Here is a 19280-nt window from a genome sequence, read left to right on the forward strand (position 1 = left end):
CTTTGACAATTTCTATCACAATAATGCGTTTCCTTAGACGTTCGCATTCCTTCTATTTAAATTTTTCCAATTAAGGAGAAATTTATTGTGGCCAATCCACCTAGTCTGTACATCTTTTGGGTTGTGGGGACGAGACCCACACAGACACAGGGAGCATGTGCAAACACCACACGGAGAGCGACCCGGGGCCAGGATCAAATCTGGGTCCTCGACGCTGTGATGCAGCAGTACTAACTGCTGTGCTGCCCAGCATTCCTAAATTCCGACCAGGTCTTAAAAATGACACTTTCAAACAAAGCTTCTGCTCAACTTTTAACAGTGAATTCAGTCCAGCATTTTACATCAACCCCTTTAGTAGTCTTTGCCTTGACTGTTGTGCAAACTGTTCACAATTGGTTTAGCTCTTGATTCCCAGACTGTATTAAAGTGACATCAAACATACCATTTTCCTCCGAAGCCTGCTTTCCCACTTTAAATCTGATTCCCGCTTGTCTCTTTAAATCAGAACACTTTGTTTACTTTTCCTTGAATTCTTCTGAACAATACCTTGGTCTCTGTTCACTTCCAGACTTTATGGAAACTTATCTCCATTTCTCTAGTTTCATAGAATCATAGAATTTACAGTACAAAAGGAGGCTATTCGGCCCATTGAGTCTGCACCGGCCCTAGGAAAGAGCACCCTACTTAAGCTCACTCCACCTTATCCCCTTAACCCAGTAACCCCACCTAACCTTTTTGGACACTAAGGGAAATTTAGCATGGCCAATACACCTAACCTGCACATCTATGTACTGTGGGAGGAAACCGGAAAACCCAGAGGAAACCCACACAGACACGGGGAGAAGGTGCAGACTCCATACAGGCAGTGACCCAAGCCAGGAATTGAACGTGGGTCCTGGTGCTATGAAGCAACAGTGTGTTGAGTAATGGGTTAAGTGACATTCCAATTAGTTGACTCATTTACGTTAAGTATCCAATAATTGACACTGATATGTAAAGTGGCTTCAGGTGGCCTTTGTGTCAGGTGATGTGACGTTAGAGTTTTGTGCAGAGTCTGTTGAAGTAAATTAAAGCTGTTTGTGGAATTGGAACAGAACCTTTGACTCTTTATACAACAGCAGCTAAATGTCTAACACACTGTGCTAACGTGCTGCCCTCCTGAACTAGTTGGCCGTTAGACTTTTGGCATCTGTTTTCTAAATCATTACTCCATGATGTAGCTTTTGTTCCAGCAAGGCTGAGAGAGATGTTCCCTCTTTACCCTTATAAAACCAACTGTTTCCAGCAGAGCTGCCTTCTCTCTCACTGCCTATCTCCAACTGCAATCAAACCTGTAAGGTAGATAAGTTTTTAAGACCCCGGTTGCTGAGCATCCACTGCTGATTTATTTATTCTTCATGCCATAGCCCTCTCTCAGCACAATAGAAATACAGTTTGAACTTATCCAACCTCCACACATACAAACACCCGTGTCCAGCATGAATCTAACTGCAGGTTTTACCCTTCCGGACACAGGAACATTTAATTAAACCTATGTAAAACTATACTTTATTTCTAATGTTTACCAATACAATATAAATTCCGAATACTTTTTAGCATTACCGCACTGCTGCATTTGTCTTGGATTTGTTTTATTAAGGTTTTGCATTCATACGTGAACTTGTGTTTTCTATAGCCCCTGCCATAAAGTCTGGACTTTACCAAAGGAGTTGCCATTAGTTGAAGGGACTAGAATGCAAGATGGGATGCAGTCATAGGCTGAATCCAAATCATTTGGGAAACTGAACATCAGGACTGTTCTTATGTCCCAATTTATAGTGAACAGTTTACTAACTTAATAAAAAGGTACATTCATGGATAAATTGTTCCTCAGCACTTTTGCTGCAACAATTTAAAACAAAAAAAAATACTCCACACAAAAGGGGTCAAGGTCCCAGTATGATTTGCATGTACATTAACTCTTTTATTTTCTCACTGAGGCATCTTCACAGTTTTCCTCCCTCAGCCTCTGTCTTGAGCAATTTCTCATCCAAGGTGATTTCAACCTTCATACCAATTGATCAAGCATTTTCTCCTCTTAGTTCACCGGTCCACCACGCTCCCATAATCACTCCCTCCACATAACATCTCTCCAACCCGTACTCTTGACCAACCCTTGCTATTTGATGTAACCTGATTGCTACTTGCATCTAAGGCCATCTCCAATTAATTTCATTTTTCTCTCTCCACTCATATTCCCATCTCCCTTTTGCGTCCATCCTGGGAAAAAAGTCTCTGACATTTCAGTTGGAGTGGAGCTTTCAAGATCCTAACTGTCTTGCTTTTGGCCCTCCTATCACAAAGGTTCTGCAACTCCAATTTGCTCAGCTTCACATCTACCCCAAGCTCCCCATAAAATTATGATTCTCAGTTACAGCGGCCATTCCTCCAGTAAAATCTAATTTCCACTTCCTAAAATCCTAGGAACAGAGACTTGAATTGATGTGGTGGACAACTGGTGTAGCCATTCACTGGATTGATAATTTCTGAATCAACCATTCTTCTGCACAGTCGCATTGGTATGTCCTGAAGGCTGACCTGCCTCCTTGAAAATGGCTTATTGTCACGAGTGGGCTTCAATGAAGTTACTGTGAAAAGCCCCTAGTCGCCACATTCCGGCACCTGTCCGGGGAGGCTGGTATGGGAATCGAACTGTGCTGCTGGCCTGCTTGGTCTGCTTTAAAAGCCAGTGATTTAGCCCAGTGAGCTAAACCAGCCCCCCCCCCCCATATCAAGACATAGGAGAGTATGCTGAGTAGCACCAAGCCAGTGGATGTACAACATTGTTTAACTGAGTTATGGTTACAGCAGAAGGCTACAATCAGATTGTTTCACATTGTTTGATTTGGTAGTTGTTTTGTAACCAATGCAAGCCTTTACCGGTGAATAACGGGACCATACCCCAACTATGCATTTCCAGAAGTCAAAGGGTAAAGTGTAGAGAGCTGGCAAGTCTCTGTATTTGGTTTGTTATTCATAGACAGCTAAGAAAGATACTGGAGAGATCAGAACAATATTTTTCAAAATAAATTTAGAGTACCCAACTCTTTTTTTTCCAATTATGGGGCAATTTTGCATCACCAATCCACCTATCCTGCACATATTTGGGTTTGTGGGGGTGAAACCCGCGTAACCATGGGGAGAATGTGTAAACTCCACACGGACAGTGACCCGGAGATCAGAACAATCTTGCAGGGGGGGTCAGAATCAACAGGATACAATATTGCTCTGAAATCCAATATTTGTTCCAGAAATTGAACACACTAACTGTTCGAGGACAGCTTTGAGAAAAAGTATCACGGAGTAAGTTCAATACTTAAAAAATATTGAAGTGCAAATAAATTACTTGCACTCCAAGTACCATCTTCGTAGCTGAATTCAAAACGGATGACTCACCATGTCGAAATGGTGTACTGAAGCTTCACATGAAATATGCTGTAATTCATGACACTTTTCTTTACAGGTGGATGGATAACCCAGCCTTTCCCGAAGGCTTGTTGTATGAAGGAGTGTGGGATAAACCTCGGCACTTCTCAGGTGGAAGTGCCGCACAAAGTTCCACTCTGCAATCCTTTGATGAGTTTTTGGGAATCTGTCACAATAAAGAAAGCGGTAAGACAGTTCACTACTTCATTCCAGCATATACTCTCAGGAAATACGAAAATATTTGGGCTCCAAAATGAGATAGGTTTGCTCGTGTAAAACATTTGAAGCATTCGTCTGGAATTCCTTCCAGCACTATGTTAGCTTAGGTGTCAAGAAAATACTTTAAATATGACAATACTACTTCTGAAATTTAGGAGACAGGAACTTCAGACCAATTTTTAAGCATTTATGTGCAAGAATCCCGGAGCAATTTTTCATGATGACATGGGAGGCCTTGTGGCTTAGCGCCCTACTTCTGAGCCAGAAACTATGGGTTCGAGTCCCACCCCAGACTTCCTGACCAAGGAAGGAGTGTTTATAATACAATCAAACAGGTTGTGTGTTAACCTGCAAATCCTTCCAAACATGCCAATGGACGGCAGTAAGAGTGGGAGGGACTCCTGGTCAGCTACGCTTGATTATGGAGTGGTGCCCCTCAAGCTATAAGCTCCTGGCGGCAGACTAGTGATCTGTTCTGGGAAGTACTAGCTATGGAAACGGACAAATGTCTGTGTTAGTGCACCACGAGGCGTGGGAAGAGAACTGGAATAAATATGTAGGTGAAGGAAATAAGGTGCATGTTGATCACGCTCTCATCTCATTCAGTAAAATCCCATTTGAAACCCTTAGATAGATTATTTTAAAAAGGAATGGCACAGTGGCTAGCACTGAAGCCTCACAGTGCCGGGGATCCGGGTTCAATTCCAGGTTTGGGTGATTGTCTGCATGGGTTTCCTCTGGGTGCTCCAGTTTCCTGCCACAGTCCAAAGAAATGCAGGTTAGGTGGATTGGCCATACTAAATTGCCCCTTTATGTCCAACGGTGTGCAGGGTGAGTGGGCCCAAGTAGGGTGTTCTTTCAGAGAGTCAGTGCAGACTCGGTGGGCCGAATAGTCTCCTTCTGCACCATAGGAATTTTATGATTCTACGACATCATAAATAGAAGTCCTATAGATAGGAAAAGGCTGTCAGATACAGGCAGATGGGTGCCACTACCAAGGACACTACCAACACATTAATGTACATTATATAAATTTAAAACTGGATGGATCCAATTATTAGCATACTTTATTTATCGAGGTGACCTCAAAGGCAACATGACATAACTTCACAATCAATGGAATAACTTTGCTTTGAAAGGTCATCCATGACTACTTGGCACTTACCGGGCAGGATTTTTCGAACCCCCCTGTGGCATGTTTTGCAGTGGCTGAGGTGGCCTTCCATTGACCAACGGCAGGATCTTCTGGTCCCACTGCTATCAATGGGGTTTCCTGTTGTATGCACCCCCTGCTGCCAGGAAACTCATGGCAGGGCTTTAGTTTCGTTATTGTCAGGAGCAGGAGATTTCGCTGGCAAGAATGGCTGTTCTTCCCCATTATTTCCAGCTGGTTTCATTCACATGCCCAATATTGGTAACACCCAACAGGAATGACCGAGCTGAAAGCTACTGTTATACAATGGGGATAATGAGTGAGTTCTTCCCAGCCATCACTGTCAGGATTCAACATTGGAGACATGGGGCGGGATTCTCCCCTACCCGGTGGGGCGGGGATTCCCATCGCCGAGGAGTGGCGTGAACCACTCCGGTGTTGGGCCGCCCGGAAGGTGCGGAATCCTCCGCACCTTCAGGGGCTAGGCCGGCGGGGTTGGCGCCTCGCCAACTGGCGTGGAAGGGGCTTGGCGCCGCACCAACTGCCGCCGAAGGGCCTCGTCGGCCAGCGCACGTTGGCGCATGCGGGGGAGCGCCGCCGTTTGCTGGCGTCATCCCGGCGCAGGGGGGGTTCGTCTCTGCACCGGCCATGGCGGAGGTCCACAGCAGCCGGTGCGGATGGAAAGAGTGCCCCCACGGCACAAGCCCGCCCGCTGGCCAGGCGCTGTGGGGGCACCACGGGCCAGATCCCCATGCCCCCCCTCCCCCCGAGGACCCCGGAGGCTGCCCGCAGAGCCAGGTCCCGCCGGTAAGTACTCGGTCTAATTTACGCCAGCGGGACCGGCCAAAAACGGGTGGCCGCCCGGCCCATCACGGGCCGGTGATTCGCCGGGGGGGGGGCCGCTGTCAGCAGCCGCACCGCGATTTCCGCCCCTACCAAAACCTCGGCGCCGGAGAATTCGGCAGCTGGCGAGATTCAAGCCCCCCCCCCCCCCCCCCGGCAATTCTCCGGCCCGGCAGGGGGTCGGAGAATCCCGCCCATGAAGTCTGAATTTGAGGTTTTGGTAAATCCCCAGATAACAGCAATGAAAAGGCCCGCATCCTGGGTAATTAGGAACTTTCCAGAAGTTTGATATAGGCTGTGTTGACGTTGCAAAGGCCATCTAACCCTTGATGGCCATCTTAACAGTTCATCAGTACCCATTTCAAATAAAAGAAAGTTCTAGAAACTTCCATACAGGCAAATGTTATGAATAAACATGCCTTTTCTGGATTTACCATCTTTCCTAGTCCTAACACTTGTAAAATCACAAATGAGAAGTAATGCTGGTCAAAACAAAAGAATAAACTAAATACATTTTTATCAACAAATGTAGTTTAGGTTGTTCGAAATGTGCCAGGGGAATACTGAGAAGAAGGCCCTTGAAGAACTGAAAGACATTTCCTGCCTCAAACTGTTATAAAAATTACATTTGCACCATACAAGTTCCAGGTGTTGCTCTATTTACTTGCTATAAATATGGCAGTTAATAAGGTCGCCATTCTTAATCATAATTATGAGTATACTTTCAGAGTCGCTAGGCATCTCTCGATACCGCCACAAGGTTCAACCCAAATGCCGATCAAAGAGCCAATACACCAGTTAGTTAGTTCAAAGCCAATACTACATTATTTACACACAGTCTGATTTACTCATGCACAATAACACTACAGGCTAAACTATATCGATCACTAAGACCTATACTTAACTTCGGGTGCCCACTTAGGTCAGAGGAACAATGGCCGTTGTTCGGATCTGAGGCTGTTGGGTTCAAAGAGGTAACAGGAGTACAGCTAAGGTCATCCGTCTGGTAGCGAGCGTTGAACTTGAACTTAGTTGCTTCTGGTGGTGCTGGATGAAGGGTGTCTCCGCTTGTGAGCCAAATCCAGGGGCTGTTTAGCACAGGGCTAAATCGCTGGCTTTGAAAGCAGACCAAGCAGGCCAGCAGCACGGTTCGATTCCCGTAACAGCCTCCCCGAACAGGCGCCGGAATGTGGCGACTAGGGGCTTGTCACAGTAACTTCATTTGAAGCCTACTCGTGACAATAAGCGATTTTCATTTCAAATCCAAGAGAGCGAACCTTTCGCGGGGGTTCCTTCTTATACTTGGAGGGGCTCCGCGCGCTTTTAGGAGGGGCTTAAACTTGGTCCCAATTAATTGGGCCGCTTCTTGATCATTGTCATCGATCTAAGCCAATAAAGTGGCGGGTGCCTTGATGGCTGTGCATGTTCAAGGTGGCCGTTGGTCTTGCTTTGTTTGTGTTTTCTGGTTGGGGTAGCGGTGCCGGACTGTCTGGGACAGTATCGGCTACCTGAGCCCTCATTCTTTGTTTGTGGAGATGGGCCATCAATATGTAAATCGACCCAGAGTTTTGGTTGCGTCTGCAGACTGTCTTCCAAATATACATTCAGGCTCTGTGCCTGCTTGTTGCTTTGTATTGTCCATTTTTCCCTATAGACTCTGCAAGTGTCCATTTTATATACTGAAAGTGGCCATCCCAGATGGCGAAACAAGCAATGAGCATTTCCTATAAGATAGGTTCTAACCACCGCTTCCTGACATTTAATGGCATTACCACCGCTGAATCCCCCAGAAACAACACCCTGGGGGTTACCATTGATCAGAAACTGAATGGACTAGCCATATTAATACTGCGGCTACCAAAGCAGTCCAAAGGCTAAGAATTCTATGCTGAATAACTCATCTCCTGACCCGCCTCTAAAGCCTGTCCACCATCTACAAGGCACAAGTCAGGTGTGTAATGGAATACTCTCCAATTGCCTGGATGAGTGCAGATCCAACAACACTCAAGAAGCTCAACACCATCCAGGACAAAGCAGCCCCGCTTGATTGCTCCTCCTTTCACAAACATTCAAACTCTCCACCATCGTTGAACAGTGGCAGCTGTGCCTACCATCTCCAAGATGCACTGCAGTAACTCACCAAGGTTTCATGGAGAGCATCTTTCAACCCCACGACCGCTGCCATCTAGAAGGACAAGGGCAGCAAATGCCTGGGTGTCCCACCACCTGGAGGTTCCCCTCCAAGTCACTCACCATCCCAACTTGGAAATATGTCGCTGTTCTTTCACTGTCACTGGGGCAACATCCTGCAAGTTCCTCCCTAAAAGCACAGTGGGTGTATCTACACCTCAAGGACTGCAGTGGTTTAAGAAGGCAACTCACCACCACCTTCGGAAGGGCAACTAGAGATGGGCAATAAATGCTGGCACGGTGGCACAGTGGTTAGCACTGCTGCCTCACAGCTCTAGGGTCCTGGATTCAATTCCAGCTTTGGGTGACTGTCTGTGTGGAGTTTGCACTTCCTCCTGTTTCTGTGTGAGTTTCCTCCAGGTGCTCTGGTTTCTTTCCATAGTCCAAAGATGTGAAGGTAAGGTGGATTGGCCATGATAAATTGCCCCTTCGTGTCCAAAGTTAGGTGGGGGTACTGGGTTATGGGGATAGGCGAAGGCGAAGGCGTGGGCTTAAATAGGGCACCCTTTCCAAGGGCCGGTCAGAATTTATGGGCCAAATGTCCACCTTCTGCACTGTTAATTCTATGGTTCTATACCCAGTGACACCCACATCCCGTAAATTAATTTTTTTTAAAAATCAATGGCTGTGATTTTGTTGTCATTTCTTTCCCTTTATTACTGTGAAATAGCAACCTACCTTTTTTCAATTTTAACTGTTACATCTTTAGAAATGAAGGTCTGGGTGGTGAAATTGACGTGTCAGGGCTTAGACAGCTGGTCGGGTTGAAATGTGGGGGTTCAGTTGGATGGTGAAGGCTCAAGTTGGTGGCAGTCTGGGCTGCGAGGGGAAGTCGGGTGATGGAGCTAATCAGGTTGAGTTGGGGAGGTGATCGGGGATTTAGGGTTGGGTGTCGAGACTGGCAGGAGATAGTCACATGGTGAGAGCTAGCTCAATCTGGTTAGGGGGTAGTTGGAGGATTAACGAGGGATAGGTGTATATTTACCCAGTTAGATTGGGACTTTGCTATCTTACATTTCCTGGGTCGATCTCTCCAGGTAAGTAAGTCGGAACTGTCTGAAGTCTCTGACACTAACTCAGAGTTGGAGACATTGTCGGCAAGTCCTGGAGAACAGAGGAATTGCCCAGTGGAAGTTCCAAACTTCAACACAATTCCCAATAAGTCAGTGCATCAGACCTCCACAGGATCCTGACTCGCATCTTGGAGAGATCTGAAGAGCAAAGGTTCTGGGCCTTTTCAATATGACTCTTCTACAGAAGTGGACTCAAAAAGTTAACTGTTTATCTCTCTACGCGGATGCTTCCAGACATTTTTTCTGACATCTTCTGTGGTTACAATTCAAATTAATATTGATAATGTTTGGTCTCAATCCTGATATCTAACTGATGCTCTATTTGGATTACAGCTGAATTCCTGCACCGGATGAGGGATTACATGCCTCCATCACACAAGGCATTTATCCAAACTATAACCACAGGTCCATCTGTGCGAGACTACATCTTGTTCAGCTGCAATCCTGTTCTCTGTGAGCTCTATAATGGTTGTATAGCTGCCCTTGTTGTTCTGAGGAACTACCACATCACAGTCGTCACTCGGTATATCATTATAACTTCAGCCAAAGCAAAAGTGGAGAAAGCCAAGCAAAATAGCTCAGCACAAGTATTACAAAAAGCTCCATCTGCCTTAGAGGAACGGGGAACTGGTGGCTCAGGAATCATGTGCTTGCTTAAAGATGTCCGAGACGCAACTAAAAAATTAATGATCGAGAAAATTTGATGATATAAACAGAAGTTAACTGATTTATTGTAATATTATATGCAGATTATTTATTGATAACATTAGCCGTGGCAAATGATCAGTGCTAATATCATGAACCACTAATGACAAATGTCAACACTATCACTGACACCAGTTACTCGCACAAACAATTAACCAAAACAAATAGAACATTTTAACAGAAATTTAAAAGCTTGCATTTTTGACAAAATCACATGTAGTTAACAATATTTATAATTGTATGGTTTATGTAATAAATGTTATTTAGAAAATGAAATCTGTTCTCCTCAGCAAGTCTGGCCTTTTTGTCATGAATGACTCTGAATTGGCCTCTGAAATGGTCTGGCAAGGCACTCTAGCAAACTGCTATCACAATGATAAGTATATACCTGGGGACACGTTTGGACACAAAGTCTCAGTCAAGCCGGTACAGTCGCACAGTTGAATACTGTTGAAAGGGAGTGTCACTGGGAGTTCTCAGAATTGACTCTGGACCCCATGAAGTCCCATAGCATCAGTCCCCACATGGGCAAGGAAATTCCCTGCTGATTACCATTGAACATCCTCCCTCAGCTGATGAATCAGTATTTCTTCATGTTAAGAACTAAGAAAAGGAACTGAGGGCATAGAATATATTCTGCATGGGGCCATCACTGCTCTTCCAGCCTCCCCGAACAGGCGCCGGAATTTGGCGACTAGGGGCTTTTCACAGTAACTTCATTTGAAGCCTACTTGTGACAATAAGCGACTTTCATTTCATTTCAAGAGTGGCACAAGAGCACCACTACTGTCCAAGCTCTCTTGTCAGTACAAGACTGGGACAGTGGCAAGCAGTGAGAGAATCAACACAATGAAAAAAATCTACTTGACTCCTTCACGAACATACCTGCAGCAGATGCATCTTTCTTTGTCCAAGTATTTTTGTTGCCATTTTCAGTTTTTGACAGAATAACAACTTCACAACTAATGCGAAAGAGAAAATGCTGGAAAAATCTCAACAGATCTGGCAGCATTTGTAGGGAGAGAAAAGAGCCAACGTTTCGAGTCCGATGACTTTGTCAAAGTGTCATTATAATGGAGTGTTACTATAATGCTTTGTTTCAATCTTGTTCACTGCTGTAAACCGTTATCATTTGTGTGCATCAAAAGCAGCATTTATGATGTGAAATCTGGCAGCCAAAGTGTTTTTTTTTCAGATTGTCACTGAAGTCCTTCTTTCCAGTTTGCTGCTGCACCTTCACAAATAAAACTCTCCACATTGAAGAAATGTATGTATGCGTGTGTGTCTATGTGAGTGGGTGGCCGGGGGTTCAGGTGCAATGCGTGTTGGAAGAGTTTTTTTTCAGAAGAACATAAAATGAAGCACGGAAAATGAACTCGGATCGGAATTTCTCTGGTGCTTCAAATATATCGGGCGAGATTCTCCGCACTCCCGACGGTGCGGAGAATAGCGTGGCTTGTAAAATTTTACGGCCACGCTGTTCCGACGCCCTCCCGCTATTTCCCCCCCCCCCCAACGCCCAATTCCCGACACGAATCGCTGCCGCCGTTTTTTTACGGCCGGCAGCGATTCTCAGCTGATAGATGGGCCGAGTTCCCAGCCCTTTACGGCTGTTTTTACGAACGGCAAACACACCTGGTCTGGCCGTTCGTAAAAACGGCCGTAAACACTCGCATTTTATAACCATGGCACCGATTGGCACGGCAGTACCACGGCCGTGGCAAGGGTGCCATGGGCCCGCGATCGGTGGGCACCCGCTGCCCGCGCACTATTTGTCCTTCCGCCGCCCCGCAGTATCCATTCGCGGGGCGGCTGAGGGGCATCCCGGCCCGCGCATGCGCGGGTTTCGCGCAAATACGCGATGACGTCATCCGCGCATGCGCGGGTTGGAGTCTTCCAATCCGCGCATGCGCGGCTGACGTCATATGACGCGTCAGCCGGCGCTAACTCGGGCAAGCGGGCTTAACGAAATACGTTAAGCCCGCGATGCCGAAGTTTACGGCGTCGGGCTGCTAGCCCCGACCGGGGACCAGAATCGGTTCCCGGTCAGGAAGGGGCGCGCTGGCATCAAACCCGCCCGGATTTGACGCCAGCCTTACGATTTCTCCCCATATGGGAGAATCTCGCCCATCTTTTCTCCAGTGCCTGTGATCGCCGAGCTGTGCATACACCTCTCTCGCCCAAAGGGGGAAAATACACCAGTGCGCTTATCTGGATCAGTGACAACGAAACTATATTTTGGTTTTGGGCGGGGGGGGGCGAATACACATTGCGGACAGCCCCGAAAACGCGGCATTTTTAAAAAATGAGGTGGCTCTTGCCAGAGAGCGAACGGCACGAGGGTGCGACAAACACTTGATGTTCAAAGTGGTCCAAATTACGAATATTGCGATTACCTGGGTTTATGGGCCTCCTGTGGAGTCGGGACGGTGGAAGGACGAAGAAATGGCGCGGTCCCAGATATCAAAGTAAAATGGCGGCTCCACCTGGTCCAGGCCGCGCGCGCGGGCCTCCTGCTCCCCCCGGGCTCTCAGCAGTGGGATGTGTGCTTCAAAAAGCTGGTCAGTACCCAACCCCTTCAACCCTTTATTTATCTGCCCGCCCCACCTTACCATCGTTTTTGGGCTTCCCGCCAATATATTCCTCGCGTCTTAAATGCCTATATCCTTGAATGCATTGCCTTTTTGTGTATTCGCTCATGGGATGCGGGCAGCGTTTCTTGCCCATCCCTGGTTGCCCATGAGAAGATGGCGGTGAGCTGCCTTCTTGAACCGCCGCTGTCCATGTGAGGAATTTCCTGAATGTCTCAGCATTTGTCCTCTGTACTTTGCCTTCCACCTCTGAGAAAAAGTGTGCCATGTGCCATATGACTCAGGAATAATGAAAGATTGTGAGGAAGTGGTAATGTACAGTGATTAAAATTGTACCTTTCTGATTTTTTGACATCAGCTGTGGTTCGGTTGGTGGCACACTCGCCTCTGGGTCAAGACGTTCTCTCCAGTGAAACACTGAGGGAGTGCTGCACTGTTGAAGTGTCACCTTTTAGCTGAGATGGTGAACCAAGTTCCATCTTTCTGCTTGGGGGAATGTAAAACATCCCATAGCATAATTTCAAAGAAGAGCAAGGGAGTTTCCATGGTGCCCTGGTCAATACCTACCCTTCAATCAACATGACAAGACTATCACATTACTGTTTTGTGGGAGTTTGCTCTGCACAAATCAGCTGCTATGTTTTCCTGTTACAACAGTGACTACACTTCAAAAATACTTAATTGGCTTAAAGCACGTTGGGACATTCAATTGCCATGAAAATGTGATATAAATGCAAGCTTTTCCTTCTTGCTTTTTTAAAATATCAGACAGTTGTATCCAGCTTGGGTTTCTGCCACACTTGGAGGAACGTATTGACTTGAATATTCTTCCCGTTCATGCCAATGGTGCACCCCTGCCATGGGTTTCCTGGTGGCAAGGGATGCATTCAACGGGAAACCCCGTTGACGGCAGGACCAGAAGATCTCACCTCCAGCCAATAGTGGACACCCTCCGCCGCCGTGAAATACAGCGGGTTGCATGGATAATCCTGCCCACTAGAAATATATGGAAATATGGAGTATGCTTATTTGTGCCTTGCTCCTGATTCAAACCCAACTCTTCCTCATATGCAGCCAGGTGCAACCAAGGTGGATGGCTGTGTTGATTCTGTTCGCAATCTTCGTCAATGCAGCGGGCCCCTCTTTTATTTGATGGTGGCTTTCATTTAGTGGTATGCCCCTTTAGAGTATCCCATCTTGACATTCAACTCTTCAGTGGCAATGCTGCTCACGTTTCCACGCTTTACCACTGTGGAGAAAAAGCAGGAGACAGGAGTTGTGGTGCAGGTCAGCTATAATCTAATTTAATGATAAAGCAGGTTCCAAGGACTGTAAAGGTTGCTCCCCTTCCAAAGCTTCCTATATTTGTAACATCTTGCACAGCACCATAACCCCTTAAAGGGGCAAACATTTGAAATTCCTGTCCTCAGTAAATTCAAATGGCTGAACTATGATTTCTGATGGTGACCAGCAATCAAAGCAGTGGAAGTGCTATGTTTTAAGACTTTTTCAACATTTGCAGGACTGCTCTGAAAAAGGGCCTACTTTTGATTGAGGCTCTTTCAAAAAAAGATTAGCAACCCTGAATAAATGGTATTGAGAGTGCATTTTATTATTATGTGATACTGCTGTTTTGAGATCATCTGCTCAGACCCACACCAATTGGTAAAAGTACCATTTAACAATGAGATATTCCAATAATAGAAGACATGGGAAACAGGTTCTCATGGTAAAACAAAACATTTCTTGTCTGTTGTGGAGCGATCTGCAGCATCTACCATACTTGATCACTAAGAAGATTACTTGGCTGAAGCAGAGTGAGGAAGGTGGTTGCTTAAAATAAAAGTAACATTGGGATAGTGAGAATTAAAACTGCAATCTTTTAGTTCCTTTTTTGTGTTTATTTGTGCCTGTTATGTTTTGGTGAGATTATGCATAAAGGGCATGTTTAAAGAATTTCTTATTCATCAGATGTTTTCACTAAGTGGTTTCCAACAAACTTATCGTAATTGCGATGAGCATTTCGTTCCAGTAAATCTGTGTACAATATTCTCCTCCCCCACATGCCCATTAAGTTTGTAATTCCAATATTACAGATTTATTTTTGGAATTCAAGCCACCCAACTGATTTTGGGATTGCAATGATCTCAGACAGGTTCCAGATTAAGAGATAAATGCAAAGTTCATCAAATGGCCAAGTTTTGTTTTGTTGCCAAACATTCATCCGGCAGATAAGATATTATCTTTAAGGGTAATTTTTGAAATCAGGATAATGTGCAGTTTCCTTGTACTCCATTCCTTCTGAATCCCATTTCCTGAAGGCCTTTTTTTTGTTCGCAATAATTAGGCATAGCTTCTAGCCTTTAGTACATTGTACGATCAGAAAAACTGGATAAATCAACACATTGAGAGGCCTTGCTGATTGAAAGGTTTGCTTTTAGAAGAACAGGACTATTCTTTGCTACCTTGCCACCTGAGACCAGAAAGAAACCCCACATAGCAATGGACACACATGGCAGCACTAATTTTAGAATGGGGCACACGATTAGAACATTGAAGCAACAATTCGACTGTTTGGATCAATTAATCAAGGCTTTGGTGTGGAGTTCAAGTAAGGCAAACAAGTTTATCATCCTGTGCTGCATGATTTGCCATTTTGCAAGCCAAAGGGATGTTGTATACCAATGGCCAGGGAAAAGAAAGTGAAGCTTGACTACTTTGTAGGTTTTAGGTTAGGGTTTTGTTGAAAATTTTCATGAATGAGAAACTCACTCTTATTTGTTGAAAACGCTCATTATAAATCTCGTAGTTCTGATAAAATGCTGAGCTTTCAGGTTAACTTAGAATTCTGGCTTGGCTTCACAATCGTGCCAAATAGACAGTTGTTGGGTGCAGATTAATTCTGATTTTAAAGTCTCACACTGTTGCCCTAGAGAATTTGTTTTTTGGTGAGGTGATTGGCTATTGCTCCTGATGTTTAGATAGTTTAACTTAATAAAACTTGGAAAGTTTATACAAGCTTCCCGGATTAACCAAAGCAAATTCAAGTTCAGTGCCAGAACATTTGAAAAAGAACAGATGTGTTACAGAAAACAGCTGTCAGAAATAAAACATTACAATGTAAAATTTTCCAAAATAATACAAAAATAGAACTTAAACTTGGCATAATATTCCAGACCAGAGAACACGAGGAACCAAGAAAACTAACTTGTCAAGAGCTGTACAAGCAGAGAGTACTTCATCCCACTTCTAGCTTGTACCTTGCGATGTTGAACAGGCTTTGGGGAACCAAGAAGTGAGTTACTCACTGAAGTATTCCTAGCCTCTGACCTGCTCTTGTAGCCATGGTATTTATATGGCTAGTCCAGTTCAGTTCATGGCCAGTGTTAACCCCCAGGACGTTGATCGTGAGGGATTCAGCAATGGTATTGCCTTTTAATGTCAAGGGGTGATAGTTATATTCTCTCTTGATGGAGATGGTCATTTTTGGCACTTATGTAGTACAAATGCTACTTGCCACTTGTCAGCCTAAAGCAGGATATTGTCCAGGTATTGCTGCATTTGGATATGGACTGCTTCTGTATCTAAGGAGTCATGAATGGTGCTGAACATTGTGCAATCATCAGCCTACTTCCCACTTCTGACCTTGTGATGACAGGAAGATCATTGATGACACAGCTGAAGATGGTTGAGCTTGGGGCACTACCCTGAGGAACTCTGCGGTTTTGTCCTAGAAATTAGATGATTAACTTCAAACAACCAAAGCCATCTTACTTTGTGCCAGGTATGACTGCAACCAGTTGAGCATTTCCCCCTGATTCCCATTGATTCCAATTTTGCTCATGCTGATGAAGATTTTGGATCAGTTTTATACATTTTGCCTGTGCCACAATGGCTTGGATTAACACATCTCAAGTTAAAAATTTAATCTGTATGACTACAGCGCTCAGTGGACAGAAGACATCTTTTTTCCATCTTTCTGGCTCGGGCTTGAAGATAGTTTCAGAAGTTAAAGGCTAGTTCACTGTTGATACCCTCCAATAATTTTTAATTCCCTCCTCGAAGTGACTTCTGACCAGGAATCAGATGAACATAGCTGGAGAAACTCATCTGGTCTGGCAGCATCTGTGGAGAGAGAAATAGAGTTAACTTGAAATCCAATATGACTCTTCTTTGAAACTGAAAAGAAGTAGGAATGTGATAGGTTTAATCTGTCGAAAAAGGGCAGAGGGACAGATGGAGCAAAAACGTTGGTTAGGGATAGTTTGGGTGGGAGACAAAATGACAAGGATGTCACTGAACACAGGCAAAGGGAGTAGAAGTGATGCAAAAGATGCAAAGCTTGGTCAGAATAGGAGTTAAATAGATTAACCTGAAAAAAGTGCAAGTAAATCTCAGCTTCGTCTGAGAGGAGTGTTTGAAACCCAAAAGGAGGAGACAGGAGGTAAAGGGACAAGCGCTACATGTCCTGTGATTGCATGGGAAGGTGCCTTTGGAAGGGGATGAGATGTTGGGGGTCATAGAGGAATGGACCAGGATGTCAGGGAGGAGAGCGGTCCCTTTCGGAATGCTGACAGAGGAGGGAACGGGAAGATGTGTTTGGCAGTGGCATCATGCTGGAGTTAGTGGAAATGACAGAGGATAATCCTTTGAGTATGGAGGTTGGTGGGGTGGAAAGTGAGGACAAGGGAAACTCTTATGGTTCTGGGAGAAAGGGGAAGGGATGAGAGCAGAAGTGCAGGAAATGGGTCAGACACAGTTAAGGGCCCTGTTGTCCATAGCTGAGGAAAATGAAGACATGTTGGAAGTGCTATTGTGAAAGGTCGCATCATCAGAACAGATGAGATGGAGAAATTGGGAGAATGGAATAGAATCCTTACCGACAGCAGTCTAAGATAGTTTAACATAATGAACACGTGGAAAGATAACTAACAATATAATACAAATGGTAACGAATAATGGAATTCTCCTGGAACTACTTCCAATGCGACTTTCGGAGCCACGAGGTCATGCTGCAGCTGTACAAAACTCTGGTGCGGCCGCACCTGGAGTACTGCGTGCAGTTCTGGTCACCACATTATAGGAAGGATGTGGAAGCTTTGGAAAGGGTTCAGAGGAGATTTACTAGGATGTTGCCTGGTATGGAGGGAAGGTCTTACGAGGAAAGGCTCAGGGACTTGAAGTTGTTTTCGTTAGAGAGGAGAAGGCTGAGAGGTGACTTAATAGAGACATATAAGGTAGTCAGAGGGTTAGATAGGGTGGACAGTGAGAGTCTTTTTCCTCGGTTGGTGATGACCAACACGAGGGGACATAGCTTTAAATTGAGGGGTGGTAGATATAGGACAGATGTCAGAGGCAGTTTCTTTACTCAGAGAGTAGTAGGGGTGTGGAACGCCCTGCCTGCAACAGTAGTAGACTCGCCAAATTTAAGGGCATTTAAGTGGTCACTGGATAGACATATGGATGAAAATGGAATAGTGTAGGTCAGATAGGCTTCAGATGGTTTCACGGGCCGGCGCAACATCGAGGGCCGAAGGGCCCGTACTGCGCTGTAATGTTCTATGTTCTATGTTCTCCACTCATACTGCTTACTACCAACTGCACGATCTCTGGAGTCACATGTGGACCTCTATTGCCACTTGCTGGTTGGAGGTCATATAGATAACTATATACATTAATAGACAACTATATACATTGCTGTGCATAATCACCACATCCCCTCCCTTTGGAAGTGTTAAAACGTAATTGTGCTTCACCAAACATGATATGCATAACAATTTCAAACATGTAACTGTACACAGCTCACTACATGTTCAGTCTCTCAGGTGTACGATGTAACCTGATTGATCTCCTGAGCAATGGTTGAATAGACGATCACATTCCGCCTTCATTTATTGTTGGTGTTCCTGCTTGTTCTGTATTTATTGCTGTGCAGATGTTTCTCTAAATGCTGACTCTGATTGGTGGTCTGTATCCTCTTCAAGTGTTTGGGATTACATAGCAACTATTCTGTTGGACTCAAAACGAAGGGACATTGAGCTTTCAACAGTGCTACGTACATAGAACATACAGTGCAGAAGAAGGCCATTTGGCCCATCGAGTCCACACTGAACCCACCTAAACCCTCACTTCCACCCTATCCCCGTAACCCAGTTGCTCCTCCTAACCTTTCTGGTTACTAAAGGCAATTTAGCATGGCCAATCCACCTAATCTGCACGTCTTTGGACCGTGGGAGGAACCCGGAGCACCCGGAGGAAACCCACGCAGACACGGGGAGGACGTGCAGACTCTGTACAGACAGTGACCCAGCGGGGAATCGAACCTGAGACCCTGGAGCTGTGAAGCCACAGTGCTATCCACTTTCAGAATTCAGAATGTCCAATCCATCTAATAAGCACATATTTCAGCACTTGTGGGAAGAAACCAGAGCACCCGGAGGAAACCGATGCAGACACTGGGAGAATGTGCAAACACCACACAGACAGCGACCCAAGCGGGAATCGAACCCAGGACTCTGGTGCCGTGAAGCAACCGTGCTAACTGCTGTGCTACTGTGCCGCCAATTCAAGATAGCCTATGATCAAGTACAGCATTGAGGAGCCCTAACAAAACTTAAATCAATGGGATTAAGGGGAGAAACGTCCCACTGGTTGTTGTCATACCTAGTACAAAGGAAGATGGTTACAGTTGTTGGAGGTAAATCATTGAGCCCTAGGACATCACTGCAGGAGTTCCTCAGGGTAGTGTCCTAGTCCCAACCATCTTCATCAATGACCTTCTCTCCAGCATACGGTCAGAAGTGGGGATGTTTGCTGATGATTACTCAATGTTCAGCAATATGTGGAACTCCTCTGATACTGAAGCAACCCATCTACGTATGCAGTAAGATGTGGACAATATTCAGGCTGGGTTGATCAGTAGCAAATAAAATTTGTGATACACAGCTGGCAAGCAACGACCATATCCAACGCAAGACAATCTAACCATCTCTCCTTGATATTCAATGGCATTATCATCTCTGAATCAACATCCTGGGGGTT

At 45.3% G+C, this 19280-nt stretch overlaps 1 protein-coding gene across 2 annotated transcripts in view; it reads left to right on the plus strand.

Moving 5' to 3' along the window:
• The window catches only part of ido1 (indoleamine 2,3-dioxygenase 1), a 55226-nt gene extending 44312 nt beyond the window's left edge, over positions 1 to 10914 (plus strand). For both annotated transcript variants that reach the window (XM_038785635.1, XM_038785636.1), the window contains 2 exons: positions 3503 to 3651; positions 9277 to 10914. In XM_038785635.1, the coding sequence (XP_038641563.1) occupies positions 3503 to 3651; positions 9277 to 9647 (520 nt within the window). In that variant the 3' untranslated portion in view covers positions 9648 to 10914. The remainder of the gene's footprint in view (positions 1 to 3502; positions 3652 to 9276) is intronic.
• Positions 10915 to 19280: the final 8366 nt, after the last annotated feature.

This window comes from Scyliorhinus canicula, chromosome 26 (genome assembly GCF_902713615.1).
Source record: "Scyliorhinus canicula chromosome 26, sScyCan1.1, whole genome shotgun sequence".
Classification (NCBI taxonomy): domain Eukaryota; kingdom Metazoa; phylum Chordata; class Chondrichthyes; order Carcharhiniformes; family Scyliorhinidae; genus Scyliorhinus; species Scyliorhinus canicula.